The following is a 22,721-nucleotide window of genomic DNA, read 5'->3' on the forward strand; positions in this document are numbered from 1 at the left end:
ATAAAATAACTATAGCGATATTATCCTCTTAAAAACAATTACATCGACATATTAGAATATCTGAAATAATTTCGGTTATTTGTAATCCCAAATTTATATAGGTAATGTAATCTTAAATTTATATATTTATATTAAGAATTGAATATTCTATAAAACCAAGTTTTATTTTGTGATCACATTTGATTTTATGATGATTTATAATAAGCCGAGATATTACGCATGTAGGAAGTCCTAATTAATATAAGTTTGTTTAACAATGCGTAATAGCGTGTTGATTACGTGTTTCGCCGAACGTATGATAAACAATACATCATCTCTTGCAAAAATCATCGATTGTTTTTAGTACAATACGAAAGTATGTGCACACGAAAATTTTATCACGCGTTTAGACCAATAAATCATAGACTGTAAATTATATGAAAATTAGCTTTTAATGCGAAATTAAAAGTCTTATTCTTTTTTATTAATTATAAAAATTACATTATGAACTGGAAACTAAAAATAATGATCTTACAGTTTAATTAAGCAACAAGAAAACGCAAATCGACATATTTAGAAAATCTGAAAAATAATTTCGATTATTTGTAATCCTAAAATTATTGCAATATATATTTACAATCGAGAATATATACAGATCTATAATAATATAATAATATCTAATTGTATAATCTGTATATATTCTCGATTGTAAATAAATATTGCAATAATGTAATACAGAAATAAAATATTCAATTCTTAATATAAATATATAAATTTAAGATTACATTACCTATATAAATTTAGGATTATAAATAACCGAAATTATTTCAGATATTCTAATATGTCGATGTAATTATTTTTAAGAGGATAATATCGCTATAGTTATTTTATTGCGTCTGACACATATCTGATTAAAAATTGAATATTTTATTTCTGTATTATAGGATTACAAATAATCGAAATTATTTTTCAGATTTTCTAAATATGTCGATTCGCGTTTCCTTGTTGCTTAATTAAACTGTGAGATCATTATTTTTAGTTTCCAGTTCATAATGTAATTTTTATAACTAATAAAAGAGAATAGGACTTTTAATTTCGCATTAAAAGCTAATTTTCATATAATTTACAGTCTATGATTTATTGGTCTAAACGCGTGATAAAATTTTCGTGTGCACATACTTTCGTATTGTACTAAAAACAATCAGTGATTTTTGCAAGAGATGATGTATTGTTTATTATACGTTCGGCGAAACAAGTAATCAACACGCTGTTACGCATTGTTAAACAAACTTACATTAACTTACATTATTTTTATGTATTATATACATGTATTATATACAGAAATAAAATATTCAATTCTTAATCAGATATTATATTAATCAGACGCAATAAAAAAACTATAGCGATATTATCCTCTTAAAAACAATTACATATAATCCTTTTAGTCTACAATCTACAAATCATATGCTCTTTTGCATTCGGTATCATCTTCTACCAAATTTTGTTTTATAATATTGATATCATTTTGAGTGTACGATTGTCCTATACTTTTCCTCGCTTTTATAATGTTTTCTTCTAAAACACTCTCTCTCAAAGGTTCGTAGGGAATGATTTTAATAATAATATTTTCTTCGATGAAAGTATTACTTATTGTATTCATAACTCGGTTTAGTTCTTTACTACGAATCGAAGCGTCATCACTTAGCTCAACTTTAAAAACTGCCAATAATGTAATCTGCCGATTGCTGTATGCTTCTTGAAAAGTTTTTACATAGTTTATTACATCCATTGAATTCTCTGCTCTCAAATTCTCTAAGACAACAAAGTTCGGATACAGAGATGATAAATCGCTATTCTTTCTTCTACGAAATTTTTTCTTTATAATGTCCACTGTGTATGATTTTTCGACGTTTGTATCACGAATGAGAGCCACGACTTTTAAAAGAGGTGATTCTTGCTGAAGATACTCGGTCAAGACTTCAAGAACTTGATTATGATTTAGAATCTGTATCTTTAAATCAGCGGAAGGCGAAAGAATCATTATGTTATCGTTAATCGTTATATTGTACTGATCATTCTGATATATATGCGATTTCCAATTTAAATACGGTTCCCAATTTAAATACAAATTCATTAGAAATGAAGGTACAGCGTAGATACTAGAGAGTATTAATACGAATATTATCGCATATTTTAATTTAGAATTAATTTTTGATGTGCAATGAGTTCTCGAGAGAGAAACGCGAGAATAATGTACAGATTCCAAATGTTGAAAACCCGGAAAAGGAGTTTGTTCTATTGGTGTCCAAATCATATAACATTTCGGGCGACACAATGATTGCTCATTGGGCTCGGCATCGTTTTTAATCGACGAGAAAGACTCCATTGAATTATCAGATATAGAAGATTGTCTGTGAAAAAAGACACTGTCTGTTTATAGCAGCAAAAGTTAAATTGATACACATATTTTTATTCTACATTCGATCCATGTTTGTTCTGCGAATAGAGATAATAAACTTTCGCGTATAATGATATATAAAGTTTGAAATAATTTTAATCAAAAATAAATAATACCTTTTATGATCTGACTTGGTGTTACGTTCTGGTATAACCTGCTGTGAGCATTCCGAATGCTGAGAATTCGAATTAGAAGATTCTGATATTTCTGATATTGACTCCAAAGCCAAATTTGACATATTCAGTGTGTGCAGATACGGCAATACTTCTTCTTTTAAATGGGTTTTAAAGGATTTGAGAAATTCTTCGGATTCTTCGGATTTGTAAAGATGTCTGCGAAAAGAAAACGAGATTTGTTAATAAAATAACAAGTTACTTTGACATAACTTTATACTTTACTTCGTCTATGTCTGTTTTATGAATCGAAAAAATGCATTTGATAAAAGATTTGATTAATTTTATTTGATACATTACTTTTATAGTTAATGATACGCTTTAGTTGTAGAATTGTGTTAAATTAAATAAAAAAAGTTCTCAAAATTGTTAATTGTTTATTGAAATTATTTCTAAATTTTATTGTAGTTATTTGTAATAATTACAATAAATTACAATAATTACATCTATTTTTGCATTTCTATTTTATATAATTATTAGATCCAGCATAAAAAATGATTCAATTGCATAAATATCTTTACTAAAAATTTATAGTTTTAAATATTAGGGTTGAAATATTAGGGAGAAAATAATGCTCCACATTTTTTTCAGAAATAATTTATTCAACAGGTTTAAAATTTACACACAATATATATAGATGTTTCTTTTTTTACATATTTTATTTTTCAACATAATCTTTAGCAACTTCTATAGCTTTATGCCAGCATAATACAAGTGGATGTTTGCCTTTACTGTATCAGTTCTTATTCTGTTCACATAACCATGTGCTCACTGCTTGAATCGTGCCCTTGTCGTTTTTCAAATCTTGTCTCGAGGAGTGCATTTTTAAGTAACCCAAAATGTTGCATATCAGAATTAATCGCTAAATTGTGCTTCCCTATTCATTCTACAGTCCCAATCTGGTTTCTTCTGATTTCCGGAATACATCTTTTTAGGCCACTTAAAGATATAACTTAAAGATATCTGTGCGATACAAAATTTGAGGATGGCGAGAACGCGATTTAAGCAATGAAGGCATGGCTATGTGAACAGGACAAGAGCTGGTACATAATAAAGACAAACATGCATTTGTATTGTGCTGGCGTAAGGCCATAGAAGTTGATGAAGATTATGTTAAAAAATAATATATGTAAAAAGGAAACATCCATGTATATAAATTTCCATGTGTGTAAATTTCAAACCTTGAATAAACAGTTTCTGAAAAAAAATGTAAGACATTATTTTTTGAACAATCCTAAGTAATACAAGAAAATAATATGTGTTATTCTGAATAATTATTCTTAATAATGCACGCAAATTATTAAAAATATAAAAATAAATAAAGAAAATTTTTCGCTGATAGAAATATTAAATTTTGCATAAAATGCAGTATTAAGTTTGAAATATTTATAATAGAAGAATATATATGATACCTTTCTTCATCTTTTTCGATATTTTGTTCTTGCTGCAAAAATTCCAATAGTTCGGGATCCGAAGTAGGAGTTTGCTGTGGCTCCAATGAAATAGGCATTTCTCTTGAGTGTCGAGGAGATGATTTTTCATCGGACTTGGAGGAATCATCAATTTTAAAAGACTCAGGCGATTCTGTCATAATTTCGGATGTGGAAGGTTCGGGATCCGAAGTAGGAGTTTGCTGTGGCTCCAATGAAATAGGCATTTCTCTTGAGTGTCGAGGAGATGATTTTTCATCGGACTTGGAGGAATCATCAATTTTAAAAGACTCAGGCGATTCTGTCATAATTTCGGATGTGGAAGGTTCGGGATCCGAAGTAGGAGTTTGCTGTGGCTCCAATGAAATAGGCATTTCTCTTGAGTGTCGAGGAGATGATTTTTCATCGGACTTGGAGGAATCATCAATTTTAAAAGACTCAGGCGATTCTGTCATAATTTCGGATGTGGAAGGTTCGGGATCCGAAGTAGGAGTTTGCTGTGGCTCCAATGAAATAGGCATTTCTCTTGAGTGTCGAGGAGATGATTTTTCATCGGACTTGGAGGAATCATCAATTTTAAAAGACTCAGGCGATTCTGTCATAATTTCGGATGTGGAAGGTTGTCTGCGAAAAAAATATTAAGATCAATGTCAATGATATCAATGTAACACATGTTACATAGTTTAACACACATTTATATTTCAATTCGTCCATATCTGTTCTGCAAATCTGAACACGCGCGTATTCGAAAAAAGACACTTACTTAGTTTAACATTTATATTAAAAAAGTTTTATTAGCTTGTATTTATCATCTTTAATTATTTGCGTATATTATTAAAAATTGTGGAGAATAACAACCCATACAGCATCAAAATCAAAACATGTCTAAAATCGGGACATAAGACATCTTTAAGACGTCTTTAATAGATCTTTAAGACATTTTATGACATAATGTCTAAAAGACATCTTAAAAGTATATTAAAGACGTCTTATGTCCCGATTTTAGACATGTTTTGGTTTTGATGCTGTATGGGAACTATATTACTATTTTAAATTAATGAAAATTTACTCTCACTTTTTGTAATTAACCAAATGTTTTTTTTTTTTTTTTTCATAAAATCATCGCAATACATTAAATGAAAAAAAGCGTCTAAATATTTATTTTGTGTTTAACTTATTTCTGAATTATATTGCAAATATTAAAAATAATTATAAATACTAATTCTTAATTAAATAAATATTGTATTTTGCGTTTCTTTTTCAAATAATTATATGTTGTATAAAAATTGTTTAAATTGCGTAAATCTTTAATAAAAAATTTTAAATTTTTATTAATTTAAAATAGTAATATAGTGTTATTCTCCATAATTTTTAATAATATATAATTAAGATATAAACACAAGTATAATTATACTGTAATAAAACTTCTTTAATATAAATATTAAATTTTCAATATACAATATTGAGTTTGAATGATTTATAATCAAAGAATATATAATACTTTTCTTAATCTTTCTTCATTATTTTTTTCTGCTTCGAAAAATCTAAATTGTATATTTATAGTAGACGCTTGCTCTGTCTTCATAGAAGTACGATTTCTCTTTGAATATTGAGTCTGTAATTTTTCATCTGGCAATGAGATATTAAAGAGATTTTTCATCAGAGATTCGAGAAGCTCTAATTATATAAATATTATATTAATTATATAAATACAAGCAAATAAGACTTTTTTTTATATTAATATTAAATTTTTGCGTATGCAATGTTTTGTGTGTGTATATGTGTCTGAGATATAAGATATATATATATATATATATATATATATATTATATAATTGATAAATATAATACTCTTTGTGATCTTTCTTTGGTATTTTTCTCTGCTCCGAATCATCCAAATGTTGGATATCCGTAGTTAAAGGTTGAGATATTTCTAAAGAAGTACGTTTTCTTCTGTCTTGAAACTGCGATTTCTCTGACTTGATGGAATCATCTTTTTTCAAGAATTCGGGCAGGTCTGACATAACAATAGACTCAGGAGGCTATCTGCGTAGAAAACATCTTTTAATAATAAAACATATTTCATTGATACATGTTTAATTTTACTTTGTCCATATTTGTTCTTTGTATCGGAAAATGGATTAAAGAGAAAATAATTGGTTAATTTTATTTGATATCCCATTTTATATAGTCAATTGTACATTTTATTAATGAAATTATCGCCTTATATTAGATAAAAGGAATGTCCAAATATTTAATAGTATTAAAAATATTTTTGAATTATATTGTAGATTGTAGATATTAACAATGATTACAATTATGATTTTTTATTAAATAAATATTGTAATTTGCTTTTCTTTTTCCAATAATTAGATCTTTTATAGAAATTGTTTTAATAACGTAAATATCTTTACTAAAATTAATAAAATTATAATTTTCAATAATACAAACAAATAATATGCGGTTATTATCTACAATTCTTAATAATTTAATTAAAGATGTAAATAATTAAAGAATGTAAATACAAATGAGTAAAATTTGGTTAATATAAATATTATATTCTTGCGTAGTGTGATAAAGATAATGTGTGATAAAGAATCATATCCTCGACACTCAAGGAGAATGTCTATCCCTTTGGAGACACCGCAACCTTCTATTTCGGATGCTCAACATTTCTGTTCCTTGCAGCAAGAACAAGTTATTGAGAAAGATGAAACAAAAAGTTTTATACGTATGTTTTTAATTATAAATACTTCAAATTTAATTGAATTAAATTAATATAATTAATTATATTAATTTTAATATTATAATTATATTAAAATTATAATATTAAAATTATATACATATATATATATATATATAATATACACAATATATATATAATATGCACAATATATATATAATATACACAATAAATATAATATTATAATTATATATATATAATATACACAATAAAATCGCGTTAAGACGTGAACGAAACTATGAGCATTTTTCAACTAACTAAACTATGTTTAAACACAACATACGTACAAAATTTCTAATTGTTTTAACTTTAAACAACATTTTTTACCTTTTTTTAGATATTTGTTTGTGTTATAGTCTTTGACTTTTATTATTTTAATATCATTATTGAAGAAGAAATTTATTATTGAAGAAACTGAATCTCGTAAGTTCTACTAAACATCTATGCTTTTTTTTATATTTTTTAATTCTAAAATAAATTCTTAAAAAATTATAAATTAATTCAAGAGAGAGAAAGTTTTACAATTATTTTATATATCTTATACTTATTATTTTTACCTTTCTTTCTGAAATGCAACTGTATATTTTATTCTTACTCTGCTTAAAAAACGTGCAAACATATAACTACTAGTCGTTAAGAATCGCAATTTGATCTTGCAAACATCACAAAATTGGAATATTACCGGCATACAATATAATCGGACTATAACTGTCAGAGTTTGTATTTCGACGACAAAACATCGAGTGCTTTCTATCCTTTTGGAATGAAAGTGTCTACGATGTTTTTTTTTTATTTTTTATGCGATTCTGCCGTGTTGACAACATATACTTAATAACACGTTCGGTCAAACTCAACGGGTTAAAAGTTTAAATTTATTTGTTCCCCTTTTCACAATATTTTTATATTTATTCTCTTCTATTTTTCTCTTCTAAAAGCAAGTAAGAAAGATAACAGAATTACACAATATAGTAACGAAACATTAACAGAACAGACAGTAAATGTTACACTTTTGCAATACAAATATTCTGTATTCAAAATTCACTGCTTAATGATAGTCCTGATGAATCTTAAATTTTTCAGTATTATTCCATTATAAATTACCATTTAATCCAGATTAATGATAGCAGTATATATAATATAGCAGTATATAATTTAATATTACATTATTCCTAAAAAACGTCGTTCTTTTTACTATTTTTTATTTTCGGCATAGGATAAAAAACTTTATAAAGTACATTTTCACGAATGATGAACATTTTTCACGTTGATCGTATTGTTGTAGATAAAAAAGTAAAAAGATGCGGTTTATTTCTATTAATAGATATTTAAATATATTTTGATTTGAATTAAGATTAAGATTAAGATTAAGATTTAAGATTTGAAAGATATTCGGAAATTAAGTTGTTTTATTTTAGATCTTGCCAAATTTGTTTAAAATAATAATTAATAAAACATGTGCTTTTACTAATTGATATGGTTTGTATGATGCATATTTAATATAATACAAACTTTCCACATCTAGGTTTTAAATTTAATTTAATAATTTTTAACGCTAAATTTATTTTTTGTTGCGCGCAAGCTTTTATATTTCAGGGAACATTTATTTTAAAATATATCATTATCTTATCGCACAAACAAAACATATTTTGTTTTAAACATTTATCCATAAATATATACAAAGTAAATATGTACAAATGCAAAATGATACATATAACGCAATTATCATCCGTAATCTAAACTCTCTTATACATATACAATAATTAATTATTAATATAAATTAAAAAATAAAATAATCGAGCAAAATATGGTACCAAAGAATTAAGTAACCAATTCAATGCGTTCAGAATTGTTAAGAAAAATGATATTCTAAATCTTGTGTAGATATATATACGAAGCAACATTTTCGAACACATACTTTTATTTTATTTTATTTATGCTAACTATACCAAATTTATCGAATTTGTAGACATTACTTACATATCAAAATGTAGCACACTCAAAAATATTTCTCAATTTATAGTCAAATATTTTAATCTATATAAATAATTATTTATCTGTACTATACTGTCCTAAGCAAAATATGTCTTTTATAAGTAAAACCGTATAATTTTATAACTAAAAGAAAAGAAAAATGAAACAATCACGAATGACTTTTCAATTGTATAAGAACGATCAATGATATACAACATTGAATAGCATAATGCTCAATGTTTCAGCACTTCGTGTCACTATGAGGGTTCATCGTGTTACATTAAATAAAATATTTTTTAAAAAGTGTTTAAATGTTTTATTATTTAAAAATAGTTCTAAATTTTAAGGAAAGAAAGACGTCTCGAAACATCTGCGTTTGTTGAATAATTTTAGCGAATCGACGATTGTGTCACGTAGCAAAATAATATTGATAAAATATGAAAAGTGAAAAGAACGCCTGTAATATGTGTATTGTACATTATTATGATCGCACCCAAAATAATGAAAAAATAATATCGCATGAAATCGTTCGTGGCAATGTCATGTGTGATGATGTAGAAATATATTATATGTTACCCTACTTTATATATCATTTGGACAGAGAAAATTATGGGTTTTATCAATTCTTTAAATTTATAATTAATATATCTTAATAAATATACAAAATATTTTTTGTAATATGTATTATAAAAATTATGACACATGCTGTCATGCTAGCTGTGCGTCACAAATTATGTTAATTTGCGCGTAATTGCGCGGCAAAAGAATATATTTGTAAATTTATTTAGAAACATTGTCTTTCAATTTTGTTTCCACAAATTTCTATTTTTACAATAATTAAAATTAGGATAATTACCAGGCACCTCTGCTCGTGGATCACGGTAAGATTATCTGGAGACGATGACTAAAAAAAAATTTTATTTTTTCTTTCCAGCGTCGGCAAAATGCTTCTAACTTTGTACGTATACTATCGAACATTGAGTTGTTTTGAAATGCGAGGGATGAATATATAAGAACATCTGTAGCGCCTCTAGCCGGCAGCGGTCGATTGGCAAGAATTTATTGACAATGATACATCGATCGCCAAGTACTTGATCGATAAAGAGCAACACGCGTACGATTTATTACAAAGAACATTAAAAAAATAATATTGAATTAAAAATACATTAAAATAGTATTAAATTAGAAAATATTGTATTTATTCAAAAAAATATTTTATGTATTTTTTTTCTTCTATTGTATATATAATTAGAAATTTACAGGCGTCATATACTTCTATATTTATTCTCCACATCTCGAAATAAATCAGTATCTAGCAGCTTTACAATATTTCTTATCTTTTTCTTGTCGGAAATGGCCAGGGTCTTGCAACGCTCTAAGAAAGGATTAACGTTTCATTTCAATCATTTATTTGTAAATATATAAAAAGTACAAGTACAAAATAGCAACTACATATATCTAATTGTCGTAAAATAAACTTATATACATATAGTTATTATAAATTAAAAAATTAAAAGATTGAGCAAAATATAATTTCAAAGATTTAAGCAACAAACTCAATGCGTTTCTTCTAAGAAAATTCATATTACTGAACCAGAATGTAATAACTGTACATATATATCTATAAAGCATTGAAACACATACTTTTCTTTTACAATTCATTTATGCTGACTATAATAAATTTATCGGATTTGTAGTTGTTTCTTGTACAATAATATTAAAATGTAGCACACTCTCAGAGAAAGAAAAAAAGATTTTTCTCAATTTACATTCAAACATTCTAATCTGTGAAAATAACTCTATTTATCTATAATCTATATAGTATTATAAAAACGTGTCTTTTATAAATCATACCGCTTAATTTTATAGATAAGGAAACAAAAGAAAAATGAAACAATTGCGAATGACTTCTTAATTGTATTAAAATAATCGATAGTAACAAGATAGCGCAGCGTAACGTCTAATCATTGAGCATTACGTGTCATTATATTTACACATTCGCAATAACTTTGCTTATAAATAAATATAAATTGTCTAATTCAAATGTGATTACAAAATAAACTTAGCAAAATCCTAGATATTATGTATGTCGGGAATTCTAACTAATGTAAATTTGTTTAATCGTGCGTAATAGCGCATTGATTACACGTTTCGCAGGACGTATGCTAAATAACACATCACACATCATCTCCTACAAAAATCATCGCTCGTTTTTAATACAATTTGAAAACAATGGATATAAAATTGCATTATGTGTTCAGACAAACCGACTATGACTGTAAATCACGTGCAAGCTGGCTTTCACTGCGAAAAATTATAAAAGTCTCATTATTGTTATTATAAATATTAAAATAATCTTTTGACTCGAAAGCTGGAAGGATAATCAACTGATGATCTAATTAAATAATGCGAAATTGTGATTTGACATATTTATAAAGCTTAGAACATAATAATGTCTATAGGATTTATCTATCTTAATATTATCACAATATGTTATAATCAAGAATATATATACATACATTCATAAGCTTCATAAATATGTCGAATCGCATTTTAATTACATAAGTAACATCTCGAATTTTGCTCAGTTCCATTGTGCAATCACATTTGGGAAAAAGATATATACATTATTTAATCGAATATTATTATATCAGTCACAAAATAATTGTATGAGTCTTGTCATCTTAGAAATAATAAATGTATAATTTTTTATTGTCTACCAATCACTTGAATTTTACCATAGGCTCCTTTGCAACCGGTATTATTTTCTATCAACTGTCGTTTAATAAGAGCGATCTGATCTTGAGAGAGTGTTAGCCTAATATTTTTCGCCGTGTTTATAATACATTTTTCTATAACATCCTCGCTCAAGGGTTCGTAAGGAATAATTTTCACGTTGAGATTTGCGTCTGCGAAAGTACTTTTTATTGTGTTTATACTTTTGTTCAAATCTATACTACGCGTCAAATCGTCATTCATCTGCTCGACATTAAAAATAGCTAATATCGTATCGTATCGATCGCCATATTTCTCTCGATGCTCTTTTACAAAGTTTATAACTTTCGACGAGTGCTCTTCCTTCAAATTATCTAAGACGAACAAGTCCGCGCACGAAGAAAAGAAGAAACGGTCGCTAACTTTTTCACGAAATTTCTTTCTTATAATTTCTGCTGTGTATGTTTTGCCGACTCCTGTACCGCCGACGAAAGCTATTATTTTTAAGAAAGGTGAATTTTGCTGAAGATAATTGGTCAAGGCTTGCATAGCTCGATCCTGGCCGAAAATTTGTTTTTCCAATTCAACAACGGCAGTCGCGAAATTATTACTGTGCTTATTATTCTGATCCTCATGCAAAGGTGTCGAAAACAGAAATACACATATCGAAGATAATATTAATAAAATTGCTATAAAACATATGCAAAGAGCTTGTTTGACTTTCGAACATTTCGAAGTGTTTTTCGGAGGAGGTTTTCGTTTCGATTTCTTGTCATCTTCATCGTCTTCGTTCGTACAGTCTGGATTGTCTTTTTGAGTCTTATAAATTTTAAGTTTTCGTCTCGTAGGAACCAGTTTTGCAATATTCTCGTTTGTTTTCGAAGGCTGGGATTTTAAATTAAGGACAGACCTTAACATATTTGTTTGCGCGATTACAGTACCCGACGATAATGATTCCGTAGAGGTCGTAGAGGACGATTTTGATAAGCCTACATATTCTGCAGGATCTATAAATTTTTCTACTTTCATAGCTTCCGCTGCTAGCGTAGGTGCGAATGATACAGTATCATGGATATTATTTGTTGAATCGGGATATTTTTCTACTTCCATATATTCCACTTGATTGTTCGCAGGCATAAATGATGGTATCTTATCGATCTTTGGACGCCAGAAATGCTCCGGGAACTTGCTCTTATCATTAAAGATATATTCGGTCTTTTTTGATGCTTGCATCTCTGATAATATTTCCGGTTTTCCTCTTTTTATAAAAATAGAAATACTTAGTTAATGCCATTTGATATCTTTTTTCGATAATTGAACGTTTCAATTCTCTAATCGTCTCGTTACATTAAACACGAAAATACTATTCAAATATTTTATTGTCTTAAAAATATTTTTAAATTTTATTATCGATGCGATACTGATAATAAATATAAATACCATTATTAACGTTAACACATGTTATTAATTGTTTTCTGTTTTGCATTTCTATCTTAATTGTGGCCAGTATAAAAATTGTTTTAATTGTAAAGATATTTGCTTAAAAATTAAATAATTTTCAATTTCACGAGAATACGATATGCAAATACAGAATAATTCCGATCACGTCTTAATTATTTATATACAAATTATTAAAAGATATAAAGAAAAGCAAACAAAATTCGATTAATAGAGATATCAAATTTTTGCGTATCATGTGATATTAAGCTCGTAATTTTAATCGAAGGATATAATACCTGGTGTAAATGTTTGAATATAATATTTGTTCGCTGTAATGCCTGTCCAACTTGGGTGATTCTTCGGAAGCCTTGAAGAAAGAACTTTTGTTGGACGGAAAACTGAACGTCCTGATTATTTTATTATGCGATGGCTTCTGATCCGACTCGAAGGAATCATCGATATTCAGCGCCTCGAGCTGCTTTTCCATAATATCGGATCTCCTGCACAAAAGAAAATAAAATTAATAACATAACCATAACCCTTAAGTTACAATGACATACGTGTACACTTCGTTCGTCTCTGTTCTGCAAATCGGAGCATTCGAGAAATTCTTAGTCAAAGAATTTATTTGATATCTGTTTACTTTTACTGCAGATAAGATTAACGTAAATCTTATCGAAAAGGCTTGCAAATTAAAACGTCAGTGAAAGAAATAAATATATAATCGCGTTAAAAACAGAAGCAATAAACGTTTTTTAGCTGAGCTATATGTAAAAACTAAAATACAAATTTTCTAATTATTTTAATCTTCAACATTATTTTCTAGCTTACTTAGATTTTTGTTTGTGTAATAATGTGAAATTGCATTTGACATTTCAAAATTATTATTAGCAAAACAAATTGAATCTTGAAAATTTTGCCATCAATCATCAATTTTTACTTATCTTTAAATTTTAAAATAAATTTCCACGAAAAATATAATCCAAAAGCGTTAAAAAAATCTGCTGTTTTCCACGCATCTTACACTTTATCGTTTTCCTTTTTCTTTCGAAAACACGACTGTATACTCTCGTCTCGCTCCGATTACAGAAGAAGCAAACATGTGCAAAACCAAGGGTCGTTAAAAATCGTAACTCGGCCCTGCAGACGCCACATGAATCCGGTTCTTACCAGCGCAGAATGGAAACTGTACGAATTGTAACTGTCGAGAATCATATTAATCGAAAAGCACGTCGAATTTGGCCGATCCTGGATGAAAACTAAACCAGCGAAATTCCCCGCGATGTTTGCTGCTTTTTCTTCTTTTTTTTTAGCGCGATTCTAGCGCGCTGACAACGCATGCTTGACAACACGGTCCCACGGTCGAGTTCACGAATGGTCCAAGTTCACTCGTTTCTCCTTTTTCACAGTGCTGTCACGCTAATCCGGTTCAATTCCAGTATTTCCAACATTCCGAGATGGTCTCAGTTCCTGCTCGGTTATCGACGAGCGAAGGCGAAGCGTTTTTGACGGCGCGCGCCGATTCCTTGTGATGTGACACGAGCGGTGACACAGCGGGAGACAATCAGCGGGAGTGCAAGAAAAGCCAAAGAGATGAGGTCGAACGCTGTTAGTCTGGTGCGCGTTTGCCTGTCGCTTCTGCTGATGGTGATCGTGGCTAGTGCGAGGATTCATAAGCTGGATATTCGGGTTAGTTGTGCTGGAAACGCTGGATTTTTCCAGACGACACATTTATCATTATTATTATCGTACGTCTGATCTAATTGCGATTCGCGAGAAAAGAGAGCCTCGAAGCGTCTGCATTCGTCGAATCGTTTCAACGGATCGGCAATATTGTGTCGTATAGCGGTATAATTCTGTGGGAAAGGTGAAAAAACGCCTACATTGTGTGCATAGTGTGTACGGTACATTGATGCTCGTACGTAAGACTATGGGAAAAAAATCATATCGCACCAGAATCGTCCGTGGCAATGTCATTGAGCATCATGCGCGATAATTTCGGAGCACATCATATGTCATGATATTTTACGTCACCTGAGAAGAAAAAAATTTATTGATTTTATCGATTCCTTATTTTTATAATTAGCCACAATTGAGAGATATATCTTACTAATGAAGCTGATTATTTTTCGCGATGAGTTTTGTGAAAATTATTGTGAAATTACAAATTATTTAAGTATGACATTTGCTGTGATGCTAGGCTGCGTCATGAATGATGTTAATTTGTACGGGCGAATAAGTATGTTAGACAGTTTTCCAGAAATTTTCCTCTTGTGGAAATTCAAAAACGTGCGAAATATATAAATCCGTAGGTCTATTCTTTTCGGAGCAACGGTACTTTTATCCATGCCGCGCTTTGTTCCTTTTGCCGCTCTTTGTCCGATGCATTCCGTTTCGCTCAAAGTATCATTTGTATTTCAGAAAGATAGAAGGCATTACATTACCTTGAGTACATTCGGTTTCTACAAGGGTGGCATTTTAACCGTGAATCTCACGAATTTCAAGTTCGAGCCAGCAGACGCAGACAAAAAATTGACACCGGAAAGTGCAAACAAGGCAGTGGTAAGTTACAATAATAAATAATAATATGCAAGATGCATTTGTAAATACACTTTTAAATTACTTAAAATTGTTTTAAAAATTTGAAATCAATCGTCTTAATAAAATTTCGGAGTAACGCAATTATGGAGTGGAAGATAAAATTAATCTTGATGTTGAGCTCTTTTTTTTTAGAATTTTCGAAGTGAAATATTGCAGTATTATTGTGCCAGAATCATATAATAATTTTTTACAACTTTTCTATAATTATATTTTTCTCTATAATTTATAACTCTCTATAATTTCTATAATTCATGTACATACTCTTATTATACTATCAATCTAATTACAACGCGTAACAAGATAAGATTTTAATCTTAACAAAACTCTCTCTATTAAGTTACAAATTAAGATTTGATTTCAAAACAGCGCATATATGTCGCTCTATCGACAGACACCTGTTTCTGTCTTCCGTACTTTGATAGTCCCGCCGAGAGCCACCCGCGTTTATAAATAAGCGTCTATAATGCTTGGTATGTATATCATCGACTTGTTAGACTCGTGAATGACTTGTTCACACATACACATACATTCAACATAGGATATAAACTGGCACATGAAACTTCCATATTTATTCGTGTATGTATATCGTTACCTTAACTCTGAAAGCATTAATTTATACAATTTAACGTACATTTTATTATTCAATCTATACGAACAAAAAATTATTTATACCTATATTAAATTATTATTTTATATATAAAAATAATTTATATATTTTTTACGCAAAAAAACAATAATTTTTATATCGTTACAAAAATAGTATATTTCTATTCTGATTACAGTTTGGCTTCAGCTTGGGTCGAACGCTCATCGATGCTATCAATCCCTACGTGCACAATCATCTGGATGGATGCCTGTTGCAAAATGTTTCGAATCTCAGGACGGAGCAGAAGGATGACAGTTCCATTATATATTTTACCATGGACCTGAAGAATCTAACGTAAGTGATGGCGAAACGCAATAGCCAGCCATTAGAATTCATTCGATGGAGAGTAAATCGAATTTGAATCGAAGAGTAATATTCGCGTAAATCGTTGCAGGATGCAAGTGAATTGCAGTCACAATGTACAGGCAGCACACATTTATAGAGACTATAATACGGTGCTGATGTATCGAACGAAGAGGAGCTCGCTGTCAGCGAGATTCAGCGATACCGCGCTCTTCCCCAGGAAAAAACGAAACGCATCGAACGGTGAGTCGTCGCGTATGAATGTTAAATCCACGTGTCAAAGTTATTTCTACATCATACGAGAACGAACAGATATTGAAATGTGTGCGGCATTTTTTCTCATTCACGCCTCATCGATTTTTACGGCGATCTGTCGGCGATGTATCTTCCTCTTGTATGTAACGCGACCAACGTTTATACTTAACTTCATAACATTGCACAATATAAATAAATCGCGTGCGACAGTTGCAACATTTGGCATATGCTTAAAGACATGGTAATTATCCGAGGAGGACACGCTGCGATAGAACGAAAGATACCTCATTTAGTCTCTCCGTGTATTTCGCAACTCGGAGAGTTATGCTCTAGACGTGATTCGTCTTCGAAAATTTCCGATCTAAATGCTATCGCTGTTCGCTATGAATAGAGTAATGAAATTTTGCCTAGGACAAGAGCGCGAAAACGACATCTGGTAAATGTTATCAGCGATACATTTGGTATATCGAAAATAAACCATCATAGCATTCGCCAGATATTTTCCACACTTCCTCACGGCCTAATATTAGAGATGCAATTCGACTGCAACGGATAGAACAGGTGTAAACTGGAGTCTTAGCTTATGATGCAAACATAGCGTTTGTCATAAGGAATTATTATTATCCTGATAAATTTTATTGTAATAAATAGTTACTATTTCTTTCAGTATTATTATTACTTTTATCTTAATAAAACAGATATCTAGACACAGTATAGAAATGACAGATAACAATATTAACAGTTACAGATAGATTTCCATCAATGTAACGTAATTATTTATCTTAATTGATCATATATCCATTATGTTCATACATTAAAAATGAATTTGAAGATAGACCGTCGTGAATGAATAAAACTGTAAACTGATATAAATGCAATTCGGAGAACTCGTGCAATAAACAAACTTACGGCAATCGAAAAGCGTATATTCAGCACATTCGAACAGACGGTTTTAACTATGATCGATGAGCGACGACGTGCCGGTCTCGAAGTGACATTGCTGATCGAACATCGCAGATGAGAGACGCTATAATTAACGCGGCTCGTCCCCGATCTTATAAATAACGCGAAACTCAAGTATTTTTGTGAAGGTTTAGTTAGGTAACCATCTTTTGCGCTGAGTATATTCGCCTATCGTTGGCTATATCTCATCTCAATTGCCGTTCGTCATGAACGAGAGTTGCGTCATTGAACGACATCGACATTGAAACGATGAACTTACATCCGACAATAAAATAAGATTGTAAAGAAATCGAAATCTTCCGCTCATCTTTTCACATAAACTCGTCAAATAATCTTTTTATGACTTAATTAAAATTTTGAAAATCTTTTTGCGCAGCAGTCGAGAAATCCGTACTCGGAGATGTCTCGAGACTCGGGTCGGAGAATAACGCGTGCTCTCGTCTGAGATTGCCAATGACAATGGAAACAACGTCGAAAGGCGAGAAATCGTACAACACGAGCTTTGTCATGTATGTAGCGAGCGAGGAAGAAGAGGGCCTGTACAATCTATATTTTCATAATTGTCAGAATTATGATAATTATGTGGAACCGCTGCTGGTGGATTTCACGGTAAAATTATCTGGAGATGAATTGGGAGAGATTAAACATTATTGTGTATATGTCAGTGTTGAAGAAATATTCTTCTCGTAGATGGAAATAGCGGAGATTAATAATGACAACTTCCTCAGCGCCGGTGAGATGCCTCTGCCAGCTTTGTACTTCACGATGGCGCTTCTCTTCTTCTTGTCCGGCTGCTTTTGGGTGTTCATTCTTAACAAAAGCAAGTAAGGGGGAAACAGCAATATGAGATACAATGATAAAACATTAGCACAGAATGCAGAACATAAACTTACGTAATATTATTATACTTTTGACAGGCATACTGTATTCAAAATTCACTACTTAATGGCGGTCCTAGTGTACCTGAAGTCTTTCTCATTGTTATTCCACGGTATAAATTACCACTTTATCCAGACCAAGGGTGAACACGTAGAGGCGTGGGCGATTTTATACTACATTACTCATCTCCTGAAAGGCGCCGTTCTCTTCATTACTATCGTACTTATCGGCACGGGATGGAACTTTATAAAGCACATTCTTACAGACAAGGAAAAGAAACTCTTTATGCTGGTCATACCGTTACAGGTAAAAATATCAATATTTTTTTTATTAATATAATCTGTCTCTCTTCTTCCTCTCAAATAATTTTCTTTTAAATTAAAAATATTTAAAAATTAAAGGATATATTCTGCAAAGGGGATATTCGTTACATAATACATAGTGGCTTTAAAGATGTAATGTTGTGTGTTTCCTCGTAGGTATTGGCAAATGTGGCGGAAATAATAATCGAGGAGAGCGACGTAGGTAATTTACGACGCGAGACGTCGCGGGACATGTTCATCCTCGTTGATTTGGTTTGTTGCGGCGCAATTCTATTTCCGGTTGTGTGGAGCATCAGGCATTTAGAAGAGGCCGCCCGCACGAGCGATAAAGCGGCTATAAATTTGCGCAAGCTCATGCTGTTCAAGCATTTCTACATTATGATAGTTTTCTATATATACTTCACCCGAATTATTATGTACATACTCAAGGTATGTGCTGAGGTTTTGTGCTTGATTTATATCGATTCTCATGGATTACAAATGCGAATGGGGTATTTTTATGCAAAAATTCTCCTCTTTATAGATCACCGTGCGCTTTGATTACCAATGGCTGGACGAAACGTTCCGAGAAATGGCGACCTACGCATTTTTCGTCCTGACAGGTTACAAATTTCGACCAGCATCCGCGAATCCGTACTTCACAGTGCCGAGCGACGAAGTGGAGCCGGATGAGGACGACAAGGTCGACGTCGTGTATGTATATCAAATTAATTCACCATCTCAAAATTCTCTCGTTTCTAAATTGTTTTCAATTTAATTTTCCTTTATTCTTGAAGAAAATATATAACAAATTAATGCATATTTTTATACCTTGACTAAGAAACGTGACAAACTCGACAATCCATCGAATGTAACAAAACAATGTATACACTTGTATTTAAAAATTAATATATTTCGCTTGGAATAATCTTTACGAATAATTGACACAGCTCCGTGTTGTTCGTTCCTTCTTCATCATGAAATTTAACATGTCAATACCTTTTCCAGTATTTCCGGTGGTAATGGAATCAGCAGGGACTTCAGTAAAGTGAGCAAGGTGCCAAGGGCGGTTAGAACTTCAAAAGTTCCGTCTACCGAAGAGGAGCGGCACAATCTCTTCCACAGCACGGAATCTTCTCGCGAGTATGACTGAAAATATAATGGAAATAAATTGTGATAGATTGCGTCACATGACCAACGCGCCTGCGAATTTCCGAGGCTATATATATTCTACGGATTAAAGTAGCGATTATATATAATAAAAGCGCGACGACAGGGTGATGAAAAGAGAAATCACAATGAGAGAGGATGCGTGGCTCAAATTCAGCAAGTTTCCTATCCTCAGATGTGTTTTATATTTCTCGAAGGAAAAAAAGAAAAAAAAATACTGGTTTGTACTCGCAAATATGTAATCATTATATCAGTGCGTTGCGTATGCGGATCAAATAATAATCGCGGCTAGATAAACTTTAGATTTACTCATATATTCGTGATCGAGATGTTTTATGTGTTCGCTATAGTTTCAAATTGATCGCATTTCATTGAACCGCCGATTTCTCGACCCTCTTCCGCTTTCGTTGTCTATCATTCAATCCGACACTTAGTGAGACACTTCTTCTCTTAATTTCTTTTCTCTTTAATGAGATAGATACTTTAAAGGTAGGTAACTTTAAATAACTGTTTATTTTAATTATATTTAATGTTTTATGTTACAATGTTATGTCGGCTCCGAGAACGTGAGAGTGCGAGTATAGACGACAAGTATACGCGCTTTTTCTTCGACGCGTCTCTTGTAGTCAGTTTTCCGTAGGCATTTAGAGAAACATTTCCATTATTTTCTTTCCCATAACGCACGCTTGATTACCTCGGCATGTGAATCTCATTTTGCCGATGGCGCGGGTACTTTTGTATCGTACTTCGTAATCTTACATTACATTTAGACAAGGACCGAACTAAACGGTGCAATAAACTTATCTAACAATAAGTGTCCTCTCGCGATATATTACATGCGATATTATTATACTAGAGTTATACGGTGCTATTGTTAATACTCAGTTGCAAATCTATCGATGAATTAAGTTTTAGAACCAAGAAATTCTCTCGACGTACAGATACATGCTTTAAGCTGTAATTTCAATTCCTTTTTTTCAAGTTCACAATTTATGTTAATATATTATTTTTATAAATAATTTTGTTACATATACATATGTAAAATTCTTTCTTTAGAAAAGAGATTTCTTAGAAATAGTAGGCTGTTGAAAATATACGTAGATCTGCAACTGATTATTATTTGGTACTTACAATTATACAAGCGTTGTCGTTTCGCTGTCGTTACATCTAGGGCCATACTTACTTACAGCTAAAAGTTCCAAAAAATATTGTCTCCGTGAAAAGGAGTAACATATGGTAAATATGGTCCTAGTTACACCTGTTACTATCAATAACTGTATCGTATATATCGAATGGGACACGAAGAGAGTTAAAAGAATAAAGTGGATATTTTTATGAAATGTTAATGTTTCACCTATATTTATTTTTTCCCTTTGTCGGAAGATCGTCGCGTTACAGTCTCTGCCATTAGTCTGCGTGAAAAATTAAACTTGAGTAAAAGTTAAGAATAAAATTATTAATTCTGCGAATGTGAATTTGAATTTATCCTGAAATTAATCGAGAACATTTTGCCTAATTTAATCATAACTGATGGTGGAATCTTCGTAAACTTAATTGATATGGCTTCTAATACTTGTAATGTATTTTATTTTTCATCCTCTTATACCTGACGTGAATACTTGTTTATCTAAACCACCTAGATATGTGAGAAACATCTCCATGATAACTGTATCTTTCGATGAGGTAATCCTATCACGTTTCTCGTCTGCAAGAAGATTAAACGTGACGTTCGATGAAATGAAAGTTCCTCGTTTTCCAGTGATCGATAGACATTAATACATAGTGCGTCCCGAAAAAAAAGATCACCGCTATATCTTCAGTTCGCTAAAACGATTCGAAGCGTATAGTAAATTAAATTGGTAGCCGAGTATTCAAACGGTTTCAAATTCACTCAATTTAATGCCTCGCGGTGAAAACTGCGGCTGAAAAAAAACCGTAAGGCGTTAAAATAGATATAGTATAGTAGAGTAGATTAATTAGAAAAGTGTGTAGGTTCTTATATTTATGGCACAACAGTAATCTGCAGATAATATGCAATCAAAATATGTTAATAAAAATTTTTTGGCACGTTTTAAAATATTAGGTATCATAAAATTATCGCCACGGAACCCATTTTTTATCAAAAACTTTATGGAAGGGCATTGTATGTACATGTGTGCAACTATACGAGAACTGTTTTAGAGATAACAAAACTCTTGAGATTTAGCCCGATCTCATCTTTTTATTCAAAAATACGAGTTTTTCGTAAATATTAATAGTTAAAAAAATTTTCTATTTATTTTAATCACATAAACTTTATGGAAGAGCATTGTACATGATTGCCATTGTACGAGAACTGTTTTAGAGATAACAGAACTCTCGAAATTTAGCCTGATCTCATCATTTTAATCAAAAATACAAGTTTTTTGTAAAGAATAATTGTTAAATAAATTTTCTATTTATTTTAATCACATAAACTTTATGGAAGCATTGTACATGTTTGCCACTGTACGAGAACTGTTTTAGAGATAACAGAACTCTTGAAATTTAGGCTCATCTCATCTTTTTAATCGAAAATACAAGTTTTTGTAAAGAATAATTGTTAAAAAAATTTTCTATTTATTTTTATCAAATAAACTTTATGGAAGGGCATTGTACATACATGTGTGCAACTATACGAGAACTGTTTTAGAGATAGCAGTACCGTTGAAATTT

At 30.7% G+C, this 22,721-nt stretch overlaps 3 protein-coding genes across 10 annotated transcripts; 1 reads left to right on the plus strand and 2 right to left on the minus strand.

Annotated features, from left to right (window-relative positions):
• Nucleotides 1–1,347: 1,347 nt before the first annotated feature.
• LOC145933643 (uncharacterized) lies at nt 1,348–9,709 on the minus strand. 4 transcript variants are annotated; one of them, XM_083033538.1, is made up of 5 exons: nt 9,617–9,709; nt 5,891–6,085; nt 4,023–4,664; nt 2,554–2,769; nt 1,348–2,390 (listed from the first exon to the last, which is right to left on the minus strand). In XM_083033538.1, the coding sequence occupies exons 2-5, from the start codon at nt 6,061–6,063 to the stop codon at nt 1,433–1,435; spliced, it is 1,989 nt and encodes a 662-aa protein (XP_082889664.1). In that variant the 5' UTR covers nt 6,064–6,085; nt 9,617–9,709; the 3' UTR covers nt 1,348–1,432. The 4 variants fall into 4 exon arrangements, with proteins under 4 accessions (XP_082889664.1, XP_082889663.1, XP_082889666.1 ...); XM_083033537.1 differs by having other exon boundaries at nt 9,610–9,709; XM_083033540.1 differs by lacking the exon at nt 9,617–9,709 and having other exon boundaries at nt 5,985–6,043.
• A 592-nt stretch (nt 9,710–10,301) lies between these two features.
• On the minus strand, nt 10,302–14,302 carry LOC145933510 (uncharacterized). Of its 4 annotated transcripts, none has more exons than XM_083033263.1 (3): nt 14,043–14,302; nt 13,205–13,408; nt 10,302–12,726 (listed from the first exon to the last, which is right to left on the minus strand). In XM_083033263.1, exons 2-3 carry the CDS (start codon nt 13,393–13,395, stop codon nt 11,463–11,465), a joined length of 1,455 nt encoding a protein of 484 aa, XP_082889389.1. In that variant the 5' UTR covers nt 13,396–13,408; nt 14,043–14,302; the 3' UTR covers nt 10,302–11,462. The 4 variants fall into 4 exon arrangements, with proteins under 4 accessions (XP_082889389.1, XP_082889387.1, XP_082889388.1 ...); XM_083033261.1 differs by lacking the exon at nt 14,043–14,302 and adding an exon at nt 13,933–14,036; XM_083033262.1 differs by lacking the exon at nt 14,043–14,302 and adding an exon at nt 13,469–13,634.
• A 54-nt stretch (nt 14,303–14,356) lies between these two features.
• On the plus strand, nt 14,357–21,367 carry LOC145933509 (protein GPR107). Of its 2 annotated transcripts, none has more exons than XM_083033257.1 (10): nt 14,357–14,597; nt 15,330–15,470; nt 16,292–16,449; nt 16,550–16,701; nt 18,053–18,285; nt 18,367–18,500; nt 18,594–18,861; nt 19,035–19,307; nt 19,402–19,571; nt 19,866–21,367. In XM_083033257.1, exons 1-10 carry the CDS (start codon nt 14,502–14,504, stop codon nt 20,008–20,010), a joined length of 1,770 nt encoding a protein of 589 aa, XP_082889383.1. In that variant the 5' UTR covers nt 14,357–14,501; the 3' UTR covers nt 20,011–21,367. The 2 variants fall into 2 exon arrangements, with proteins under 2 accessions (XP_082889383.1, XP_082889384.1); XM_083033258.1 differs by having other exon boundaries at nt 18,056–18,285.
• Nucleotides 21,368–22,721: the final 1,354 nt, after the last annotated feature.

This window comes from Prenolepis imparis, unplaced genomic scaffold, assembly GCF_030444845.1.
Source record: "Prenolepis imparis isolate NDT839.2.m4 unplaced genomic scaffold, iyPreImpa1.0 SCAF_3, whole genome shotgun sequence".
NCBI lineage: Eukaryota > Metazoa > Arthropoda > Insecta > Hymenoptera > Formicidae > Prenolepis > Prenolepis imparis.